The sequence below is a fragment of the Chlorocebus sabaeus genome, chromosome 1 (assembly GCF_047675955.1).
Source record: "Chlorocebus sabaeus isolate Y175 chromosome 1, mChlSab1.0.hap1, whole genome shotgun sequence".
NCBI classification, from domain to species: domain Eukaryota; kingdom Metazoa; phylum Chordata; class Mammalia; order Primates; family Cercopithecidae; genus Chlorocebus; species Chlorocebus sabaeus.
The window spans coordinates 38,345,884-38,369,627 of record NC_132904.1 but is presented as its reverse complement, the minus strand read 5'-3'; the positions used below and the strand labels follow the sequence as shown (position 1 = coordinate 38,369,627).

Below are 23,744 nucleotides of genomic sequence, written 5' to 3'. Positions count from 1 at the left end.
CTGGAACGATTGGATAACCATATGAGAGAGTGGTATAAAGAAGGCTTATTCAGGAGTTGGTGAGGTTCTATTTCTTTTTTTTTTTTTCTTTTATTATACTTTAAGTTCTAGGGTACATGTGCACAACGTGAAGGTTTGTTACATATATATACATGTGCCATGTTGGTGTGCTGCACCCATTAACTCATCATTTACATTAGGTATATCTCCTAATGCTATCCATCCCCCCTACTACTGCCCCACAATAGGACCCTGTGTGTGATGCTCCCCTTCCTGTGTCCAAGTGATCTCATTGTTCAATTCCCACCTATGAGTGAGAACATGCAATATTTGATTTTCTGTTCTTGTGATAGTTTGCTGAGAATGATGGTTTCCAGCTGCATCCATGTCCCTACAAAGGACACAAACTCATCCTTTTTTATAGGTGCATAGTATTCCATGGTGTATATGTTCCACATTTTCTTAATCCAGTCTGTCACTGATGGATATTTGGGTTGATTCCAAGTCTTTGCTATCGTGAATAGTGCCGCAATAAGCATACGTGTGCATGTGTCTTTATAGCAGCATGACTTATAATCCTTTGGGTATATACCCAGTAATGGGATGGCTGGGTCTAATGGTATTTCTAGTTCTAGATCCTTGAGGAATCACCACACTGTTTTCCACAATGGTTTAACTAGTTTACAATCCCACCAACAGTGTAAAAGTGTTCCTATTTCTCCACATCCTCTCCAGCACCAGTTGTTTCCTGATTTTTTAATGATTGCCATTCTAACTGGTGTGAGATAGTATCTCATTGTGGTTTTGATTTGCATTTCTCTGATGGTGAGTGATGAGGAGCATTTTTTCATGTGTCTGTTGGCTGTATGAATGTCTTCTTTTGAGAAGTGTCTGTTCTTATCCTTTGCCCACTTTTTGATGGGGTTGTTTGTTTTTTTCTTGTAAACTTGATTGAGTTCTTTATAGGTTCTGGATATTAGCCCTTTGTCAGATGAGTAGATTGCAAAAATTTTCTCCCATTCTGTAGGTTGCCTGTTCACTCTGATGGTAGTTTCTTTTGCTGTGCAGAAGCTCTTTAGGTTAATTAGATCCCATTTGTGAATTGTGGCTTTTGTTGCCGTTGCTTTTGGTGTTTTAGACATGAAGTCCTTGCCCATACCTATGTCCTGAATGGTATTACCTAGGTTTTCTTCTAGGATTTTTATGGTTTTAAGTCTATCATTTAAGTCTCTAATCCATCTTGAATTAATTTTCATATAAAGAGTAAGAAAAGGATCCAGTTTCAGCTTTCTACTTACGGCTAGCCAATATTCCCAGCACCATTTATGAAATAGGGAATCCTTTTCCCATTTCTTTTTTTTATCAGGTTTGTCAAAGATCAGATGGCTGTAGATGTGTGGTATTATGTCTGAGGGCTCTGTTCTGTTCCATTGGTCTGTATGTCTGTTTTGGTACCAGTACCATGCTGTTTTGGTTACTGTAGCCTTGTAGTATAGTTTGAAGTCCGGTAGCATGATGCCTCCAGCTTTGTTCTTTTGGCTTGGGATTGTCTTGGCAATGCGAGCTCTTTTTTGGTTCCATATGAACTTTAAAGCAGTTTTTTCCAATTCTGTGAAGAAAGTCATCGGTAGCTTAATGGGGATGGCATTGAATCTATAAATTACCTTGGGTGGTGTGGCCATTTTCACAATATTGATTCTTCCTATCCATGGGCATGGTATGTTCTTCCATTTGTTTGTGTCCTCTTTTATTTCACTGAGCAGTGGTTTGTAGTTCTCCTTGAAGAGGTCCTTTACATCCCTTGTAAGTTGGATTCCTAGGTATTTTATTCTCTTTGAAGCTATTGTGAATGAGAGCTCATTCAAGATTTGGCTCTCTGTTTCTCTGTTACTGGTGTATAAGAATGCTTGTGATTTTTGCATTGATTTTGTATCCTGAGACTTTGCTGAAGTGCTTATCAGATTAAAGAGATTTGGGGCTGAAATGATGGGGTTTTCTAAATATACAATCATATCATCTGCAAACAGGGACAATTTGACTTCTTTTCTTAAGTGAATACCCTTTATTTCTTTCTCTTACCTGATTGCCCTAGCCAGAACTTCCAACACTATGTTGAATAGGAGTGGTGAGAGAGGGCATCCCTGTCTTGTGCCAGTTTTCAAAGAGAATGCTTCCAGTTTTTGCCCATACAGTATGATATTGGCTGTGGGTTTGTCATAAATAGCTCTTACTATTTTGAGATACGTTCCATCAATACTGAATTTATTGAGAGTTTTTAGCAAGAAGTGCTGTTCAATTTTGTCGAAGGCCTTTTCTGCATCTATTGAGATAATCATGTGGTTTTTGTCTTTGGTTCTGTTTATATGCTGGATCACATTTATTGGTTTGTGTATGTTGAACCAGCCTTGCATCCCAGGGATGAAGCCCACTTGATCATGGTGGGTAAGCTTTTTGATGTGCTGCTGGATTCGGTTTGCCAATATTTTATTGAGGATTTTTGCATCAATGTTCATCAGGGATATTGGTCTAAAATTCTCTTTTTTTGTTGTATCTCTGTCAGGCTTTGGTATCAGGATGATGTTGGCCTCGTAAAATGAGTTAGGGAGGATTCCCTCTTTTTCTATTGATTGGAATAGTTTCAGAAGGAATGGTACCAACTCCTCCTTGTACCTCTGGTAGAATTCGACTGTGAATCCATCTGGTCCTGGACTTTCTTGGTTGGTAAGCTATTAATGATTGCCTCAATTTCAGAGCTGCTATTGGTCTATTCAGGGATTCAGCTTCTTCCTGGTTTAGTCTTGGAAGAGTGTAAGTGTCCAGGAAATTATCCATTTTTCTAGGTTTTCTAGTATATTTGCATGGAGGTGTTTATAGTATTCTCTGATGGTATTTGTATTTCTGTGGGGTTGGTGGTGATACCCCCTTTATCATTTTTATTGCGTCTATTTGATTCTTCTCACTTTTCTTCTTTATTAGTCTTCCTAGCGGTCTATCAGTTTTGTTGATCTTCTCAAAAAACCAGCTCCTGGATGTATTGATTTTTTTTGGAGGGATTTTTGTGTCTCTATCTCCTTCAGTTCTGCTCTGATCTTAGTTATTTCTTGCCTTCTGCTAACTTTTGAATGTGTTTGCTCTTGGTTCTCTAGTTCTCTTAATTGTGATGTTAGGGTGCCAGTTTTAGATCTTTCCTGCTTTCTCTTGTGGGCATTTAGTGCTATAAATTTCCCTCTACACACTGCTTTAAATGTGTCCCAGAGATTCTGGTATGTTGTATCTTTGTTCTCATTGGTTTCAGAGAACATCTTTATTTCTGCCTTCATTTTGTTATGTACCCAGTAGTCATTCAGGAGCAGGTTGTTCAGTTTCCATGTAGTTTAGCAGTTTTGATTGAGTTTCTTAGTCCTGAGTTCTAGTTTGATTGCACTGTGGTCTGAGAGACAGTTTGTTATAATTTCTGTTGTCTTACATTTGCTGAGGAGTGCTTTACTTCCAACTATGTGGTCAATTTTGGAATAAGTGTGATGTGGTGCTGAGAAGAATGTATATTCTGTTGATTTGAGGTGGAGAGTTCTGTAGATGTCTATTAGGTCTGCTTGGTGCAGGGTTGAGTTCAATTCCTGGATATCCTCGTTAACTTTCTGTCTCGTTGATCTGTCTAATGTTGACCGTGTGGTGTTAAAGTTTCCCATTATTATTGTATGGGAATCTAAGTCTCTTTGTAAGTCTCTAAGGACTTGCTTTATGAATCTGGGTGCTCCTGTATTGGGTGCATGTATATTTATGATAGTTAGCTCTTCCTGATGAATTGATTCCCTTTACCATTATGTAATGGCCTTCTTTGTCTCTTTTGATCTTTGATGGTTTAAAGTCTCTTTTTTCAGAGACTAGGATTGCAACCCCTGCTTTTTTTGTTTGTTTGTTTTCCATTTGCTTGGTAGATCTTCCTCCATCCCTTTATTTTGAACCTATGTGTGTCTCTGCATGTGAGATGGGTCTCCTGAATACAGCAAATTGATGGTTCTTGATTCTTTATCCAATTTGCCAGTCTGTGTCTTTTAGTTGGAGCATTTAGTCCATTTACATTTAAGGTTAATATTGTTATGTGTAAACTTGATCCTGTCATTATGATATTAACTGGTTATTTTGCTCACTAGTTGATGCAGTTTCTTCCTAGCATCGATGGACTTTACATTTTGACATGTTTTTTGCAATGGCTGGTACCTGTTGTTCCTTTCCATGTTTAGTGCTTCCTTCAGGATCTCTTGTAGGTCAGGCCTGGTAGTGACAAAATCTCTAAGCATTTGCTTGTCTGTAAAGGATTTTATTTCTCCTTCACTTATGAAACTTAGTTTGACTGGATATGAAATTCTGGGTTGAAAATTCTTTTCTTTAAGAATGTTGAATACTGGCCCCCACTCTCTTCTGGCTTGGAGAGTTTCTGCCGAGAGATCTGCTGTTAGTCTGATGCACTTCCCTTTGTGGGTAACCTGACCTTTCTCTCTGGCTGCCCTTAACATTTTTTCCTTCATTTCAACTTTGGTGAATCTGACAATTATGTGTCTTGGAGTTGCTCTTCTCGAGGAGTATCTTTGTGGCATTCTCTGTATTTCCTGAATTTAAGTGTTGGCCTGCCTTACTACGTTGGGGAAATTCTCCTGGATGATATCCTGCAGAGTATTTTCTAACTTGGTTCCATTTTCTCTCTCATTTTCAGGCACCCCAATCAGACGTAGATTTGGTCTTTTCACATAATCCCATACTTCTTGAAGGCTTTGTTCATTTCTTTTTCCTCTTTTTTCTTTAGACTTCTCTTCTCGCTTCATTTCATTCATTTGATTTTCAGTCACTAATACTCTTTCTTCCAGCTGATCGAGTCAGTTACTGAAGCTTGTGCATTTGTCACATATTTCTCGTGTCATGGTTTTTATATCTGTCAGTTTGTTTATGGCCTTCTCTGCATTGATTATTCCTGTTTACCTGGGTATCAGCAGCGGAGACTGAAGAACATAAAATATTGCTGAACAGCGAGTGTTGCTGTCTGATTCTTCCTCTGGAATCTTCGTCTCAGGGGTGTACCCTGCCGTGTGAGTTGTGGGTCTGCACCTAGTGGGGGATGTCTCCCAGTTAGGCTACTCAGGGGTCAGGTACCCACTTGAGCAGGCAGTCTGTCCGTTCTCAGATCTCAACCTCCATGCTGGGAGATCCACTGCTCTCTTCAAAGCTATAAGAAAGGAGCATTTACCTCTGCCAAGGTTTCTGCTGCTTTTTGTTTAGCTATGCCCTGTCCCCATATGAGGAGTCTATAGAGGCAGGCCGGCCTCCTTGAACTGCGGTGGGCTCCACCCAATTCGAGCTTCCCGGTGGCTTTGTTTACCCACTTAAGCCTCAGCAATGACGGGTGCCCCTCCCCCAGCCTCACTGCAGCCTTGCAGTTAGATCTCAGACTGCTGCGCTAGCAATGAGGGAGGCTCCATGGGCGTGTGACCCTCCGGGTCAGGTGTGGGATATAATCTCCTGCTGTGCCATTTGCTAAGACCCTTGGTAAAGCGCAGTATTATGGTGGGAGTTACCCGATTTTCCAGGTGTTGTGTGTCTCAGTTTCCCTTGGCTAGGAAAAGGGATTCCCTTCCCCGTTGTGCTTCCCAGGTGAGGCAGTGCCTCACCCTGCTTCAGCGCTCGCTGTTCGGACTGCACCAGCTGACCAGCACCGATTGTCCAGCACTCCCTAATGAGACGAACCTGGTACCTCAGTTGAAAATGCAGAAATCACCCGTCTTCTGTGTCACTCATGCTGGGAGCTGGCAGCTGGAGCTGTTCTTATTCGGCCATCTTGGGCGTGCCCCTCGAGGTTGTATTTCTTAACTTGGGTAATGGTTATGTAGGTGTTTATCTTGTAATAACTCATGAAGCTATGAATTCTTTTACTGCACTTTTGTGTTTTGTAGTGAATTATGTTTCAAAATTATATATACTTCTACTTTCTACTTGGACTTCTACTTTCCTTTGCTATGGTTCCATATTCACATCAATGCCATTCGCATTACTTATCTTTTTCCAACTGTCTTTGTCCTGAGAAAGATAATTTTCCAGAAAGTAAAAGGGGTTATTTGTATTATTGGAAAACAAGTAAAATCCCAATGTAAATGAATACATTATATAGTTTTACCTGACTTCTTTTTGTTAAAATAGTCAACATTTTTCTGATCTCCTGAAATGAATCAGTATTGCAAGTGTTCCTGCTTGTACTATCTCATTTAGCCATAATAATAATTCTACAATGTTGGCAACATTGTTATCTTCATTTAAAACCTGTAGAATTTAGGCTAAGCAGTGACATTAAATGCCTAAGAAAGCAGTAAATTAGATTCCAAGTATGTCTGAATACAGTTCTCAACACCTTAACCAATGTGTCCTACTACATTTTACTAACTCACAAGTATGGTTAACAGATAACCAACAATCACCTACTGTTAATGACATGATCTAATTTTGTATGTGCTGGATTAAGACTGGCTGTGGTAAATTCATAAATACAACCTTCGGTGTCTGTTGGTACCTATCAGGGTTCTTCTAGGTACACTCTGAGATTCTTCATATCTTTATAGCTCATAACTCTATTAATGTGCATAATAGAGCATTGTAATGCAATGTTCACATGCCTATAACTGCAAGTATATGGTAAAATCCCTTAAAGTTTTCAATGTCTTGTTTTCTTTAGCCCTACAGTTTAGCGCACAGGTGTTAGGTGATGCTTGCTAGATTGAGAAGAATAAACATTCAGGAAAACAAAAAAGCCTGTCACCCTCACCAAGACAAGCAGTTACTGCTATAATTTTATTTAAAGAGTACCCTAAAACATGTTGTTGTGCAAATGGGCACATCTCTAATACTATTTTGCAAATGGGCTAAAATATTTGCAAAGGGTTCCTACTCAACATGAGCCATAACTTACATATTCTTGAGATAATTTTTAGAAAGATCAGGTTTTCTGAAAGTATTTGAGCTTCATGGTTTGCAAACACATTAATGATTTAGTTATTTTGAAAACTGCTTGCAAGATTAGGTAAGTACCTGATGAATGAGCTGCATCCCAGCTTCTCTGAGAAAAAGCAAATTTTATTCTATCCGCTAGAAACAATAAACATGAAAAAACTCTAAATCGAATGCATTCCACGTAGTAATTGGGAAGCATTTCACTATTTCATATAACTCATGAAATTAATCGTGATTTTATGTTTGGTCAACTGTTATACCAAACAATTCAAGAAGCTGTATTATTTTTATCTAGATGTAATGACATATATAATCAGTTTTCAGTTAATTCTGTTTTAAAGCAACAGGTTTGAACATGGGTTAATTGATGTATTTGTGAATGGCTATCATACATATTAAAATAAAGTATACCACTATCAACCTTAAAATTACATAAAACCTCTACTGAGTTCTTAACAACACAATTCAGAAGAGGTTTCCAAATTGTGCTATGCTTCTCTATTGACATTTTGATATCTACTTTTTATTGTGCCTGTTAAAACTGGTAAAAACTCATTAAACATTTAGAATTTATATAATAATTGAATAAAAATTCTATTTAATAAGTTTGTGAACTTATTTACTCACTGAGAGACAAAATTTGGGTATAATAGGTTACTTCTTTTTATGAAAATGTGGATTTTTAAAACAGATAGCTATCTTTCTGGGAGAGTTTAGCATTTACTTAGCTTAGAATCAGAGTAATGGATAATAACTATTAGCGTTCCATTTTCAGTCCATACCGCTTTTAAAATATGAAAAGCATATAAAATATTTTTATAACCCTTTTTGTCTTACTAATATTTTTTCTACCAACCAGTCTCTTGATTTCTAGGTCTTCTCATTGAAGGACTTTTGCCTTCACCTGGATTAAATATGTTACCAATACTATGAAACTCAGTTGATTATCTTTACTACACTGGGAGAGTAGTATACTTTAAGACAACCTGGAGGAAAATTTGTGTATTATTTTATTTTCACCTAATCTTTTCTTAGATCAGCATGGAGATGCCTGTAAGCAGTGGGTCACAGATATAAAGCGAAAAAGCAAGCAAATTGTAACTAATTGCAGTACTACTATAATTGTGTGATTCTTCATTTTAGCATATTATAATTTGTTCTACTACAAATGTCGGAAGGGAGAGGATGACAAATGACCACATGATTTTTTTAGGCCAGTATTCTTGAGGTTAACCCTATCTGAATATATAGAACGATGCGTATTCGCTTCCTTTCCTCCTTCTCTTCTTTCTTCTTTCCTTCTTTAGAATATTTATTGATGCCAACAATGTGTCTAGCTGTGGACTAGATGTTTAAAATACTATGTAAACCAAAAAGTTAAAAAATTTCTTACCTTCTTGAAATTTATATCCATGTAGAATAAGACTGTCAGCAAACACAAGATAATAAATAGCTAGCACTATATTACATATTAGTTAGAAGTTAGCAGATGCTGAGAAAAAAATATATATATATATCAGGGGAAGTGGAATCAAGAGTGAGGAGTAACTTGGAGAGTAATTGGAGGGGATGGAGGAGAGGAGTTACATTATCTCATCTATAATGTCGAGAATCATTGGAATAACTCAGCTGTCATGTTGAGAACAAACTATAGAAGAGACAAGATAGAAGCAAAGAGACAAGGCTGGCTACCGCAATAATCCAATAGAGAGATTACTATGGTTTAGATCAGAGTGGTAGTAATGGTGGTAGTAATGAGGGTGTTAGAAAGTGGTCAGATTTTAAATATATTTTGAAAGATTTTCTTGATGATTTGAATGTTTGATGGGTAAGAAAAAGGGAGAGAGAGAGAGAGAGAGACGATTCAAGATGTTGGATGTTAGCAATTGAAGGGACAGAGTTGCAATCAACCAGAATAAAGAAGGTTGTGGGAAGTACCTGTTTGGAGAAGATAAACAATTTCATTTTGAACAGTTAACTTTGAGACGTTCATTAGAAATCCAAGTGAAGAAATCAAGAAGGCAGTTGGATATACAAGCCTGTGAATATCTACTATGTAGTGGTCAACATATAGATGGTTATTTAAAGCCAAGAGCTTGGATGAAATCACAAGAAGGGAGTATATAGGGGAAAAAATGGCAAAAGAACCAATGAATAGTTAATTAACAAATCAGAGGAAGAGAGAATGAGTGACCACTTAACTAGGAGACAATGCAGACACATTAGATATCTTGGGAGTCAAAGGAAAAAGGTAAATCAAGTAGGTGAGAATGATTACACTGCAGGAAGATAAATTTAAAAGACAGCAAATTGGCCGGGTGCAGTGGCTCACGCCTGTAATCCCAGCACTTTGGGAGGTCGAGGCGGGCGGATCACGAGGCCAGGAGATCAAGACTATCTTGGCTAACATGGTGAAACTTCATCTCTACTAAAAATACAAAAAAGAAAAAAAAAAAATAGCCGGGCATGGTGGCGGGTGCCTGTACTGTAGTCCCAGCTACTCTGGAGGCTGAGTTGAGGCAGGAGAATGGCGTGAACCCGGGAGGCAGAGCTTGCAGTGAGCTGAGATAGTGCCACTGTACTCCAGCCTGGGCTACAGAGCGAGACTCTGTCTCAAAAAAAAAAAAAAAAAAAAACAAAGACAACAACTTGATAACTGGATACAGCAATGAATATGTCATTAGTGACCTTGTTTAAAAAAAAAAAAAAAGTGTCTGAAGTGTTGCAGGCAAACGCCCTCTAAAATCTGAATTTAACTGTGCCTTCTGTGGCAAAAAAATTCCCTCACGTAAAAGTACTTCTGTCAGTAAAAGCTGGAAATGTTCTTTTTTGTTACCCTTTTTAAACTACTCAAGCCTCAGTCCTAGGAGTGTTTATTTGTATATGGCTCTTTATCGTTTTAAATATAGTGGTCATGACCACCAGCTAAGGTATCAAATTGGTCCAAATGCTGGCTTCATTATTTTATTTTCTATGATATCTGTTTGTCACTTAACCTCTTTGGCTTCTATGTACTCATGTCAATATTTACCCTCATGAGTTATGACAATTAAATAACCTTATGAAACACTTGGCACAATGCGTGGCACATAGTAAGTGTTCGATAAGTGATAGCTACTATTGTCATTATTACCATGTTATGGAAGGCCCTGGTGGCTTCACTGGAGTTACTTAGTCACTTTATAATTCTTTCCAGATCCTGTGAAATCTGCCAGGATTCCAAGTTAATCCTGGAAATCTCAGAACTTTTTCATTCATTGAAGAAAAGACTGTGTAAAGCTTTCTTGTTCTTGAACTTGGAAGTCTCTACTACTATAAATTTATGCAATTGAATTTAACCTCTCTGCAGAACTACAGCCCACTAGAGGCCCCTCAGGCAGCCTAACCTGCTGCTGTAGGGTGACTATTTCTTGGACATTCTTTCTGTTTCTTGAATGACTCATTGGCCTTTATCTCCTTAAACATCAGGTTGCTCTGGTCTTCAGTTCTTTCACCTGGAGCTGCATATCTGCCCCAGTCAGGGTCCTCCAAAGCAGTCTGAAATGCTTTTGTCTGAAATTACCTAATATCTCCCCAGATGTTGGAAAGCATTTTGAATCTCAAGAAGGCCTGTATAGGAAATATGAAATAGAGAGTTGGTAAAGATGTCCAGATAGTTTGAAGGAAAGTGGTGAAACAAGGATAGGATAGATAATAGTTATGAGCATGAACTTGGAGTCAGAAGGTATTGGGTTCAATTCCTGGCTCCTTGTTGATCTTGGGCAATATACTGGAAAAGCCCCCCAGGAGGACCATGAAGAAAATGTGTTGATCAATAAAGCTGATTTATTAAAATTACTTACAGCAAATAAGAATACCACACAGATAGTCTAAGTAGCTCTTTAGAAGGATGAAGTTAGGGAAGAGTTTTTAAAGGATTCTCACCGCCTGGACTGGGTAATCGGTAGGTCTTGCAAGGCAGGAATTTGGTTGAAAATTGGGCAGTGTCCATTAAAAATAGCTTAAGTTGGTGAGTACAACAGAATGAAGGCCCTAGAGCAGTCTTGCTGAGCAAGCAATTTGTTTTGAAAAGTAAGCTGTTTTATTTGGTTTGCAGTCATATATTCTAGGAACAAGTAGTTCCCAAAGCAAACAGCTTAGGGATTATTTTTTGGTTTCAGTATTACTAAATATACATTTAGGAAAATAATGTCTGGACTGAGTATTATTCAACACAGGAAATAAAGTTGGTTTCAGTTATTAGTATTTATGTTCTCTAAGCCTTAATGTCTTTATCTTTGAAATGCATGTAGTGAGTAGTATATAGGATAAAGTATTGAAAGCACTTATGTCTGGTCATGATGTTTAGTAAATATTCAACATATGTTAACATTATTTTATGATGAAATAAATTAATAAATAAATAATCATTTTATTATTTGTTGTTACATGATATCATTTTCATGGGTCTTATTGAATAAAACATATGCATTTTTATGCCAGCACCAAAGAACCCATGTTCAGATATCAGACCACCTAATTTTATGTCCTGGAACATCACTTGCTAATGTGGCTCCTATAGTAGATTGTAAACTCTCTTTAATTGTATTTTCATATCTTACGGTAGAAATATTAAAAGTACATTTTTCGATATTGTATTGCTAGTGTTCAAATGGAAATAACTATAATTAAAACATACGTGCTTGTGTAACCCACACCATTAACAATCATTGCTTTATTTGCAGAATGACATGAATTACATAGCATCCAGTGGACCTCTGTTCAAAGATGGCAAAAAGAGAATTGATTACATCTTGGTTTATAGAAAGACAAATATACAATATGACAAAAGAAACACATTTGAAAAGAACCTCAGAGCAGAAGGCTTGATGTTGGAGAAGGAGGTAGGTGCTTTACTATTATTAGTTATGTGATAAAATGTGTTGGAACAGATATAATCACTTATGGTTTAGAAAGGAAAATATGTGTCACATGACTTTATAAAATACATAGTTCTTTTCTGTCAAATGTTAAATAAATGCATGTACATAGCCCTATTAAATATGTATTCACTTTTTAATCTATATAATTCTGTACAATGTAAGTATTTTCAAAGGGCATGACTATTTTTGCAATTTTAAAAACTGAATAAGGAATGATTATAGTCATGTAAAGTAGAAAAGTTTATGAAAAGGAAAATAACATTTTGAAAGAAAAGGGTTTGCCAAACTACTAATGTCTGTTTTTTAGTGCTGGAACTGTGAGTGGTTTTCTTCCCAAATCTTTTTCTTTTGTGAGTTTTTAAAAAATGTTCTTGGAAGAATTTATTTTTTCTAGTGAAACAATAAAAGTACCAAGACTCACTAGAAAAAAAAATAGAAAGAAGGAAAAGCATATCCTCCATAATCCTAGTATCAGAGAAAAAATTAAAAAAAAAAATTCTCACTATTTTAGTTATACCTTGTATGGTTATAGAAAACACATATTAATCTCATTACAGAAAGAACAAACCTTAAGGTAGAAAATTAAAAGTATAGAAATGTACAAAATAAAAGCCAAAGTCAGTATCTACAATCTCTCAAATCATACCCTTCTCTCATTTGGTGGTATTGTTAACAACTTGATTTTATCTTGCTAGGTGTCCCTCAATATATTTTCTAAGTATATACAAATATATAAAATTTTATACAAAATTAGCCATGATATATATGTATATATACATATACACACACGTATGTATGTATCTATCTATCTATCTATATTATTCTGCTATTCACTCCTGTCATTTAGCAATATATTACAAATATCTTAAATTGCCATTACATTTAGAACCAACTCAGCTTTTTACTAGATACATATTATTACAACTTAGGGATTTACCCAGCTGTTCCTCTACTGAGAAAAAAAAATTAATTAACTATTACAGAGACACCTAAATTACTACTTTTTTTTTTTTTCCAAACTGAGTCTCACTTTGTTGTCCAGGCTGGAGAGCAGTGGCGAGATCTTGGCTTAACGCAACCTCTGCCTCCCGGGCTCAAGCTATTATACCTCAGCCTCCGAAGTAGCTGGGATTTCAGGAACTGATCACCATGGCCACCGAATTTTTGTATTTTTGGTACAGATGAGGTTTCAGCATGTTTGGCCAGGCTGGTCTTGAGCTCCTGACCTCAAGTGATCCGCCCACTTCGGCCTCCCAAAGTACTGGGATAACAGGCGTGAACCACTGTTCCCGGCGCTACCATTGGGTTTTAACTAGTTGTAAACAATAGGAGCAACAAGAAAAACAAAAGAAACAAAAGAAAAAAAAACTGTTTTTGATGAAATATCTAGATAATTTGCTAACAAGCTTTATCAGAGTGTTAGTAGGCACTTAGATGTAATATTGGAATCCCTTTTCCCCCGCAGAACATCTCCTGGAATTAGTTTTCTGAGGAACACCCATCAGGAAGTACTAAATTGCAGTTTGGGGTAGCCCTAGAAAAACTACTCCATTTAGGCCGGGCACGATGGCTCACGCCTGTAATCCCAGTACTTTGGGAAACCATGGAGGGTGGATCATGAGGTCAAAAGATCGAGCCCATCCTGACCAACATAGTGAAACCTCATCTCTACTAAAAATACAAAAATTAGCTGGATGTGGTGGCGTGTGCCTGTAGTCCCAGCTACTCGGGAAGCTGAGGTAGGAGAATCACTTGAACCCGGGAGTTAGAGCTTGCAGTAAGCTGAGATGGCGCCACTGTACTCCAGTCTGGAAGTCTGGTGACAGAGCGAGATTCTGTCTGAAAAAAAAAAAAAAAAAAGAAAAGAAAAACTAATCCATTTATGTTTATTAAAATCCTTTAATATATATGAAATAACAAACACACCATGATTTGACTCTTTACAAGGAAAGAATTACTCACACACAACTAGAGTTACAGAGCCTGGCAAGTATAATTCTGACTTCAGTTTTCTGTTGACTCCTTTTGTTGTTGCATTATTATTCCTCTTCCAGGAAGTTTTAACCCAGAACATTCCGCCTCCTCCCCCAATCACTGGTGGCTAATTAAATAAAGAAGTACTTACTGGAAAAAAAAAAAAATCTCATGAACTCAGTGTTGTGTGATAGACTTTTATTCTTTTGATATCCTTGTGACTTCTCCTCCATACAAATAGAATTAATCACTCTTCATCTGCTCCCAGAGCAGTTTATACATCTTACTATGATACTGGTATTTGTTTTCTCACGTATCTCCAACTATTTATTCATTCAGCACATTATTTTGGCTAGCACTGAGCAAGCTGCTGAGAAATATGATAAGTAACAAAGTAACAAACTCACTGCCTTGACTAAATTTATAGTCAGTATAGGAGTCAGACATGAAATCTGTATGTTCGTAACAGGTATTGCTCTCAGCTTCTACCTAGTTTTCTTGCCAGAAAGCTCAGATTCTCAGTTCTGAATCTTCCTCTTCCTTGTTCCTCCAGACTTTTCCCAAGAATAATACTGGATGTTACTCATCCAAAAAGGGTCCTGTTCTGCTTTTAAAAGGAAGTCTATTTATTCTTGAGCTCTCACTCTCAAATCACTCCCAAATGGTGTCTTTGTTTAGATTGACTCTCAGCAGGACAGTGTCCATTTGTCTACTGTTATTCCTGAACAGAGAGGGTTCTCACCCACAATTACAGTTCTTTTAGTCCACATTCACATTCTTAGGATTTGTTTCCTACTGTTAAATAAATTGCCAGGACAGCATGATCAGGAGGTGTATTCAACCTCAATAGAATATTGTTGGAACCAGCCGTTGCTGCAAACTGCTGCCATTGTGTTGAACACAAGTTACCAGTCTTGACTTTCTCTGTCCTCCCAACTGTGTACCTCTGACTTAGTTTCCCAACAGTGAAAAGGTTTAAGCTACCCCAGTTTTCCAGAATAGATATTATTAGTTTTGAAGCTGAGTTGGGAGATTTTTATATCTTCCCTCTGAAAAGGCCGTAGAAGTCTTATGAAATTTTACCCAAACCTCTGTAAAAACTCTGCCTATTCAAGCAAGGGAAAGTGCTGCAAATTAAGAAAACAAACAAAAAAACTTGTTACACTCTTTCCACTTGAATAATGCTTGCACAACTAAGAGTACTTCAGAGACTGCACAAGAAAGATGATCTCACCCAGGGTGACTTTCAATCTACGCTTACTAATACAATGCCTAAAATTCTTTACTAGGATAACCTTTATCATTTGAAACTGTGATAAGTGGTGTAAAAGGAAAGTAAATGGTGCTAAATGGCTTGCAACAGTGGCAGTGGTATGGTCTGGAGGGTGAGGGGAGACTAGAAGAAAGGGAAGGAGGGAAATTTTAAAAATAAACTTTGAATTGAGATTTGAAAAATGAATAGTAGCTAATGTAGATGAATAAAAAGGCTAGATGTGGTTTTCAATACTGGCTGTATATTAGAGTCAAGTGGTGATTTTTTAAACTATTGAGGCCAGATCTCACCACAGCATAGATCAATTAAAGATCATGATGGTGGTGAGAGGAAGGACATGGATATTTTTCAATACCAGAAAAAAACAGGGTACTAAATGAGGTTGGAAAGAATGAATGCAGTTAAGTCATTCTTTTTTGTTAGTTTAAGACTTTTGATCAGCTTAAGAAAAATGGGAAGTTATTGAATAATTTTAAGCAGGTTAGTATCATGATCACATTTGTTTTCAAAAAAGATAAGTTTGGATTACTGAAAAGAACATAGATTTGAAAAGCAAGACTGGATGCACAGAGATCATGGGTGGCATTAGAGATGCAGTTCCTATCAGCAGTGTGTCTTCCTCTTAGACTTGAAAGCTATGAGCTATCATATCCTATGTTCTTTCCACTCTGTGCTAACAATTTGCAGAGTGACTTTGTAAAGACATAATTTTAAAGTTTTCTCTCAAGAGTGAATCTCCTGCCTCTTGGGAATTTGGGGTGGAATAATTAAATAATAATGTGAAGTGTGAAGGCAGTGGGTGTTTTGTTCTCTGAGGAGCTTGCCTTCATTAGAGCTGAACAGAATAGTGCCAGATTGGCAGCTTTTGATTCCTGGGGAAAAGGTAATCTTTCTCCCTGACAGCATCAGCCCCGCACCAGCCCCCTGCCCAGTAGCTGCAAGAAAATGAAACTACATTTCTTTTCTTCTGCTTTGTTTTTTAAGTAGAGGTATAGATAAAGAAAAATTAAGTTGAATAAGTTATGAAAGATGGTTATTCATGTTGGTTGATAAAGATCTCTATATATTTTAAGACATACAAAATGAGAAATGTTACGTGTGTGCACTTAGCTTGACATTTTACTCGTTGATAGTAGTTACTATAATGCAGAAACATCCTTCTAAAGCATCCCCTTATTGAAGTGTATTAGATTATTTTACATCCTAGAGGTTGAGAGTAATGAATTAATAACCAGTACTAGGCAAGCTGTTCATGATGCTAATTTGAATCCTGACACAGCACCACCCTCTTCCAGAATAGTCCAGGCTTATTTGCTTTCTTGTCTCCATCACACCAGCATAGATATAAATTACATAAAATGTGTTCTCAAAATAGGTTAACTTATTTATCCGTTTTATAAATGCTTAGTGCATGCCTACTGTGTGTTCAACACAGAGCTAGGTGCTAGGGATACATAAGCAAAACAAAGAATCTTCTCTCCTGACTTCTACAGAGCAAATGAAAGTAAAAATGCTATAGAAAAAAAAAAGAGAGAGAGGCAATAAGAAAGATAAAGCAAGGGCAGACAAGAACTAGCAAGTGATCAAATGATGGAAGTGGAATGAGTGAGACAAAAGGTATTAGCAGAGGAGGTTATGGGATATCAAGGGTAAGATTACAAAAGGCTCTGTAAGTCACTGAAGAAACTTTGGCTTTCTCTCTGGATGAAATTAGGTTCTAAGAAATGGCATGACCTGACTTACATTTAAATAGGTCATCCTGACCCTTGTGCGAAGGGTCAAGACCACTGGGGACAAGAGTGTGAGCAAAGGGTGCTGCTTGAAAGTACTGCAGGAGTCCCAACCAAAGATGATGATGATATAAACCAGAGTGATAGCTGTGAAGGAGGCAGAGAGGAATCAGAATCTGGCTATATGTATGGTAAAGTAAAATCAGGAACAACCTAGTAGTAGGAGACCCAAGTTTTCCTGCAGTTGAGCTTAAATCTTCCCAGATCTTTTCCAGCATTCATCACATATTAGTCACTCTTCCATGCTACTACTGTACTATGGCAACCAATATGCCCAGACTTCAGGAGCCACGACGTTCTGAAGGTGAATGAGACCTCCATTCACACCAGAATAAGGCCCAGCTCCTGAAAAATTATTTCTTGTCCCAAGATCTATCTATTTCACAATAGAAATTTTACTTTCAAACCCTGCATGGAACCATTAGGAAGAATGCAAATGATCAGTGTGTTCTCAAGGTCTTGGTTACTCAGTCTTACATAGCCCTACATGTCAAACATCTCAGTCTGGATGTAGATTCGTTTTTGTTTGAGTCTAGATTCATTTATTTTCATGAAGGTCACTCTTCCAGCTTCTGGGAAAAATGAGGACTAGATAGGTTTTCTGTAATCTTCAGGGTCTCAGTTTCTCTCTCCTTGAATTACCTCTGAATAAGAACTCATGTCTCCCCAGGAACAAAAAATAAAGTATAGGCATAGAACAATTTAATACATCAAGATGAAAAAGACAGATCTTCTAAATAAACTATAAAGTCTACAGAAATAGTTTTGTTTTGTTTTGTTTTAAGAAAATTTATGCCCAGTTCAGAGTAAAATGTTTAACTCATCAAGTTAAACCTTGATTCAGGTCACTGTCCTTCAGAGTTCTTCCCAAATCATAGGTTAATGCTGGCTTTATGCTTATGCAACTGAAATGTCTATAAAGAAGGTTTACAGAGCTAAGGAAGAGGCTCTACCAAAGATGAATTGAGTAGACAGAAAGATTCAGGCTTTGAAAGTAATCATCATTTTGGGTAGTTTCTTATTTGAGAGACATGCTGTCAACTGAGAAAAAATATTTCTACAGAATTTATTAGGCATGGACACTTTATGAGGTGCCCAATCTTTTATAACATTCACACTCTGTGAGGCAGAGATAATTTTCTTCATTTTCCAGATGAGAAAACTGAAGATAAGAGTGGTTAAATAATTTTTCTAAGGCCATAGAGATAGTAAATGGTAGAGACAGAATTTGTACTTAAGTCTGTAATTCCAAATACCATGCTTTTTCATTTATACCATGTGATCTCTTCCAAGTAGGCAGTAAAGATTGAGGAAATTCAAACTACGCTTGGTGAGAGGCAAGTAGGTGTAACACTGGTAGCCAACACGATGATTTCAAATGAAGGATCTTTGTCATCATCTTACCTAAGAACTTTTGTAAGCATAAAGCAAGAAAATGTATAATAAAACTTGACACGTCTGTCAGTTGCCCTGGATGAAGGAGTCATTCAAATAGATGTATGCTTATACTTCATGTTTTAAAAAGTTTTTCTCATCCCTATCATTCCTGCACAAAAACTTTTCCACCAAATTTGGAAGATTCACTAAAAGATACTGGAAAAAAAAATCACAATCTTCTCTTTTCTTTCAGTGACAGATTTCCAGCTGGGTGATATGTTTTTAAACAAATGGTTATTTGAATGAACCAACAGTCACTTTAAAAAAATTACATACATTTTTCCAAGCATAGATAATATGTGTAACTTTGGTTGGTCTGAATTCAAAGACCTATAGATATTTGAGACATATTATGTTTACTTCTGGCATTGTCAGTTTTCATTTTAATAATCCTTTGTCTTTAATTTGAAACAAATGTATTTTAAATAGGAAAAGTCCTTTGGAATTTGCACTGACATGAAAGCATCTTAAGCTATTTTCCCATGGTGATTTGCAAAATACTAGTACCTCAGTAAGCTATGGGGAAAAAACAATCCTTGATCCAGAAGTTTGGAAATTCAGCATAGTTTATCTCCTGCTTGGATATTTTTATAGCAAATGCATGCATATTAAAGTGTCTTAGAAGTCCTCTAATGAGAAACCCAAAATTTAGTTGATCATGGAAAGAGCCCCCACTTCGTTGCTTCTAATACTCTATGGAACAAACTGGCAAATCCTGGTCTGTGAAGGTGCCTGCCCAATGGAAAGAGTAGCCATGTTGCCTTCTAGGTTTGAATATTAGGCCAATGACATTGGTTCTCTAAATATTGTTTAGAAATGTTGGTAATACAAAAATAAAATATCGTCTGGCAAATCCATGAAACTAGCCCTGCTTAGAATTTGGGGCTATAGTAATATATGCATATGAAAACTTTATAGTTTAATTTTAAAACATACATGATTTTAAATTAAATTGAGTAATTTCTACCCTATTCTTGAGCTTTTAAGATTCATATGTTTCTTGATAAATTACATCTAATGGAAATACAATGAACAGTGTTAATCAAATGGAGCTCAGCTGTGTCTAACCTGGTGGGTGCATCTAAAGGGAAGCAAAAAACAGTTCTTTTATTTCAGATGTTTTGCTCCTATAATCACATGAAGGATAAGCTCTGTGTAATTCAATGTTAGAATGGACATAAACTTGTTCCATGCTCTATGAACCTCAGATACCGTAGGATCTTCAGGGAATAACTGTGTTGGCTTTCTTTCAAAACAGGGTCGAATGTGAACATGAGTGATATATGATGCCTAGGGAGTCAGTTATTTATTTACTTATTTTAGACTACTAAACCAAATCTAAGAATCGTGATGATTCTCTTATTCAAAAGGGTATCCTCAGATTAGCAAACAATCCTGGAATTTCCAAGAATTAAACCACAGTACCCCATTTTGTAAAAGCTCTTTACATAATCCTTATGCATACTTGACTCTGCTTAAAAACCTTTTGTCTAGTCAAAGACACTTTAATTCTTATTTGTTAATACAAGTAAAAGTGGATGAAAAGATGAAAGAAAGCAAGCAAATATGACAACTCTATGAGCTAACAGACTTGCATGATTTTACCCAGTTTTTTTCCAGTATTATCACAGGACCAAGCACATGGTTTGAGGACCTAGTAGTTACTCAATAAAATGTAGTAGAAAAATTAGTGAATTAGTTAATAAATGATTGGTGGTAACTGGCAGTATTTTCTTCCCCCTCCAAACAAGAATGGGATCATGATAAAAAGCCCGTCAAAAATAACTCCACATTTTTAATTGGTTCATGACTGATTGTTCTGATTGGGGATTCTGTATGTTGAAAATCATCAATGTAAGAAAATGCACTAATGCACATACGTGGTTATTTCTTGTACACAGTGTCATTATTATATTTTTATCAAGGTTTTTCTTCATTAAGATTTTTTTATCCATATACATTTATTTTAAATCAGTGACAGTTATCATGCATAGTCAAGGGGACAATGTTCTTTATTCCCAAATCAAACTGTGGCATGATATCATCAGCTCTGATTCTAAATAATGTTGCCTATCTTACTGTCATTTGCAGCCAGCTATTGCAAGCCACGATATCATGTTTATTAAAATTCACATTCCATGGGACACGCTGTGCAAGTATGCAGAGAGGCTGAATATAAGGATGCCCTTCAGGTACTTTCAAATTTTACTTTATCTCAATATGTATTAAAATGAGTCTATCTTTCGCATCACCTTAGAGCAACAAATGCAACCCCTTCTACAGAGAAAATGCTTTTTCTTTCAAAATTTCAGTTATTCTGGACAGTTATTTTTTTTTCTTCCTAATTTGTTTGTCTAATTTGGTAAACTTTCTGATTCCCTGGACACTATGTCATTTCAAGGTAGACCTGCCTAGTGGGAAAGTAAAACAGTTATTTTCCATTTTAACTTAACAACAATTCCCAAGATCAGTCTCATTTCTTTTTTCATATGGGTGGGCAGAACTCTTTTTTAGTTTTGTGGAAGGCAGAAGGTATAAGTGCATAGCATTTTCTTTGTATATAAATTGTCCTTCTCCGTATAGTCATTAGCAAGAATCATTTCTCAGGTCAATGCAGCCAGGATGGTTTCTTAATTCTGTCCTCAATAACAAGAAATAAATGGCAATAGGAGGACTGCTTCTTTCAAGATTTTCCAGTCCTTCCTTTAGGCAAGTAAAGATTAAATAGGCATCTGTTTCCCTATATTGAGTATCTTGTGTTTTATGCAGAATGTGTCACTTTCCTCCATGATTTCTCACAGTAAAATTCAACAAAGCTCTTACTATGCAAAGTATTTACTCACATTGAAGACATGAACATGTACACTGATGTGGAGCTTAATATGCTTCCTCAGTTGCTAAGGTTTTAAAAGGTTAAGGACAAGCAAATTGCCAAGTAAGAGCCTCTAGATAATGAATATAAGTGAAAATTACGTACAATCCAAAAATATGGAGAAATTTCTCCAACCTGGTAGCATAGAAGAGTCCAACTCTGGTAGAAGTGCTAATATTCTCAAATATTATGACAAACCTCTACAGTATTCAAGATAAAATGTGAGGTATTGAGCCTCATCTTCTTAGTCATTTAAAACACCTAGGGCTTCAAAGATGCAACCATAGTCATTGACCATAAATCAGAAATTAAGTGTGGAAAACTACTGAGGAATCTTCTTGATAATATTAGAATTAAACACCTAAATTAGCTTATATTCATGCTTGGCTAAGGCTTTAAAAATTATCTGTAGAGTTGATATTTAGAATATATGCAAATAATTCCTCAAGGATCTTGGCAAAAAAAAAATAAAATTTTTAAAAAGATAAATAAAGGAAATAATATTATTTCCAATTCCTCAGCACCTTATAAAAATAATGAGTAAGACTCCTTTAAAAAGCCTGAGGTTTGTGTATTTTTATGAAGTACCTCTGAAAGAAGCAAATAAGCACCTGTGAGATATTATTTGTGTTATGGTTAGAGAGTTTGAAGTTAGTAGAGGCTAGTTTCAATTCTGGTCATTATATTGAACTAATTTTGAGGGTATAGCTAGGTAAGTTTGCATTTGTGCTAAACGACATTTCTTGAGTTCTGGAATTTTTCTATCTTCATGCTATATAACCTTCTAAAAAGTCTTTTAAAATACTTGACTCGGACTTATTACAAATGATAATGTATAATAATAATATGCCGATAATGGCAGAATACTTGCTCTTTGTGCAAATTTATTCTCTGGTCTGTGCATATTCATGTTATACAAAACCATGCAGCATAAAAACAGTGAAATAAATTTTAAACTCTCAAATAATTTTACAAGTAGCAATCTTCAAATTTAGCATAGATATGGTTAATAATCACCTTTGTTTTTTCACAGTGGGAGTCAAACTTCATAAAAATATTCTGAAATTCAATTTGAAAACATTTTCTGTGAGCCTTACAACTTTTCATAGCCTCCACTTTCTATCTTATGATTATAGTTGAAACACGTATAAAAATATTCACTGAAGTATAATTTATAATTGTGAAAAATAAAATATTTCATATGTTATCACTAGTGGATATAAGCAAATTAGAATACAACTTTGCAATGAAATATAATTAGTTTATAAAATGAATGGGTACAAAGGTTTCTTAGTGATTTTGGGGAAATATTAACTATAAAATTTTAAATAAAATACACAGCATATGCAATTATTCATACAAGGTGATTTCAATCATGTAAAATTTATAGCAATGCAATTGGAATGAAATATAATAAGAGATTAAAAGGACTGCTTCTGATGAATGGAATTGTGGTTCTTAGTTATTTTCTTTATATTCTTACAAAAGTATATTATTTTCCACAAGTTCTAATTTGACTGCATTAATATAAACACAGGATGCAAAAGAATGACACAAGATAATGACCTGATTTTTAGTATCAGGATAAAATTGCTACCAAAAAAAATCTAATAAATTAATCCTAATTTCAGGATCTTTCATCATGCCCCCATTCTAGAATTTCATCATTGTTTCTAAGCATCATAACTGAATTTATGTACAAACTAGTTTCCTTGTAGATTAAAGAGGAGAAAACCCTTAGCAACTATCATAAGCATGTCATTTCAGTACACATCAGTATAAAGTTCAGTTCAGGTTGAGTGAACATGGTATAAAGTATGTTCAAAGAGGCAGCATGCCTTCCACCTGCCTCCTCTAGACTTCATATGAAACAGATGTTTGCCATGATTCCAGAACACTGGTTCCATTTTTTCTGTCCATTGTTGGCATTATTTAACTTAGCTCTGGCACAACCACCTATTATTAAGATGTAATTATAATTTCATTTAATAGAATAGTGAAATATAAATACAACCTCAGTGTCTTGATTGGCTCGGGATAGTAGAACAAATTACCACAGACTGGATGTCTTAAGTAACAAACATTTACTTGTCACAGTTCTGGACACTGGGAGTCTGAGATCAAAGTGGCAGCATGGTTGGGCTCTGGTGAGGGCCCTCTTTTGGGGTGTATCCTCACATGGTAGAAGGAGGGATAGCTAGCTCTCTGGCCTCTCCTGCAATTCATGAGGATTCCACCCTCATGACCTAAGTACTTCCCAAAGGCCCCACCTCCAAGAACCATTAAGTATTGGAATTTTAACATGTGAAGTTTTGGGGAATACAACTGCTTTGTCTATTGCAATTGGTAACAAATATTTGCCTTACCCTTAGTATTTGATTTTCATAATTTCAAAAAAGGCTTTTCTTTCTTTAACACATGTTCATTCTGCAGTACTCTATCCAGGAAAAGTCTTATAGAGAGAATGGGAACACATTCTATGG

The 23,744-nt window shown here is 36.2% G+C and overlaps 1 protein-coding gene across 2 annotated transcripts in view; it reads left to right on the top strand.

Moving 5' to 3' along the window:
• The window catches only part of ANO3 (anoctamin 3), a 466,581-nt gene that overhangs the window by 295,534 nt on the left and 147,303 nt on the right, over window positions 1-23,744 (top strand). For both annotated transcript variants that reach the window (XM_008003915.3, XM_008003923.3), the window contains 2 exons: window positions 11,718-11,876; window positions 20,481-20,581. In XM_008003915.3, the coding sequence (XP_008002106.3) occupies window positions 11,718-11,876; window positions 20,481-20,581 (260 nt within the window). The remainder of the gene's footprint in view (window positions 1-11,717; window positions 11,877-20,480; window positions 20,582-23,744) is intronic.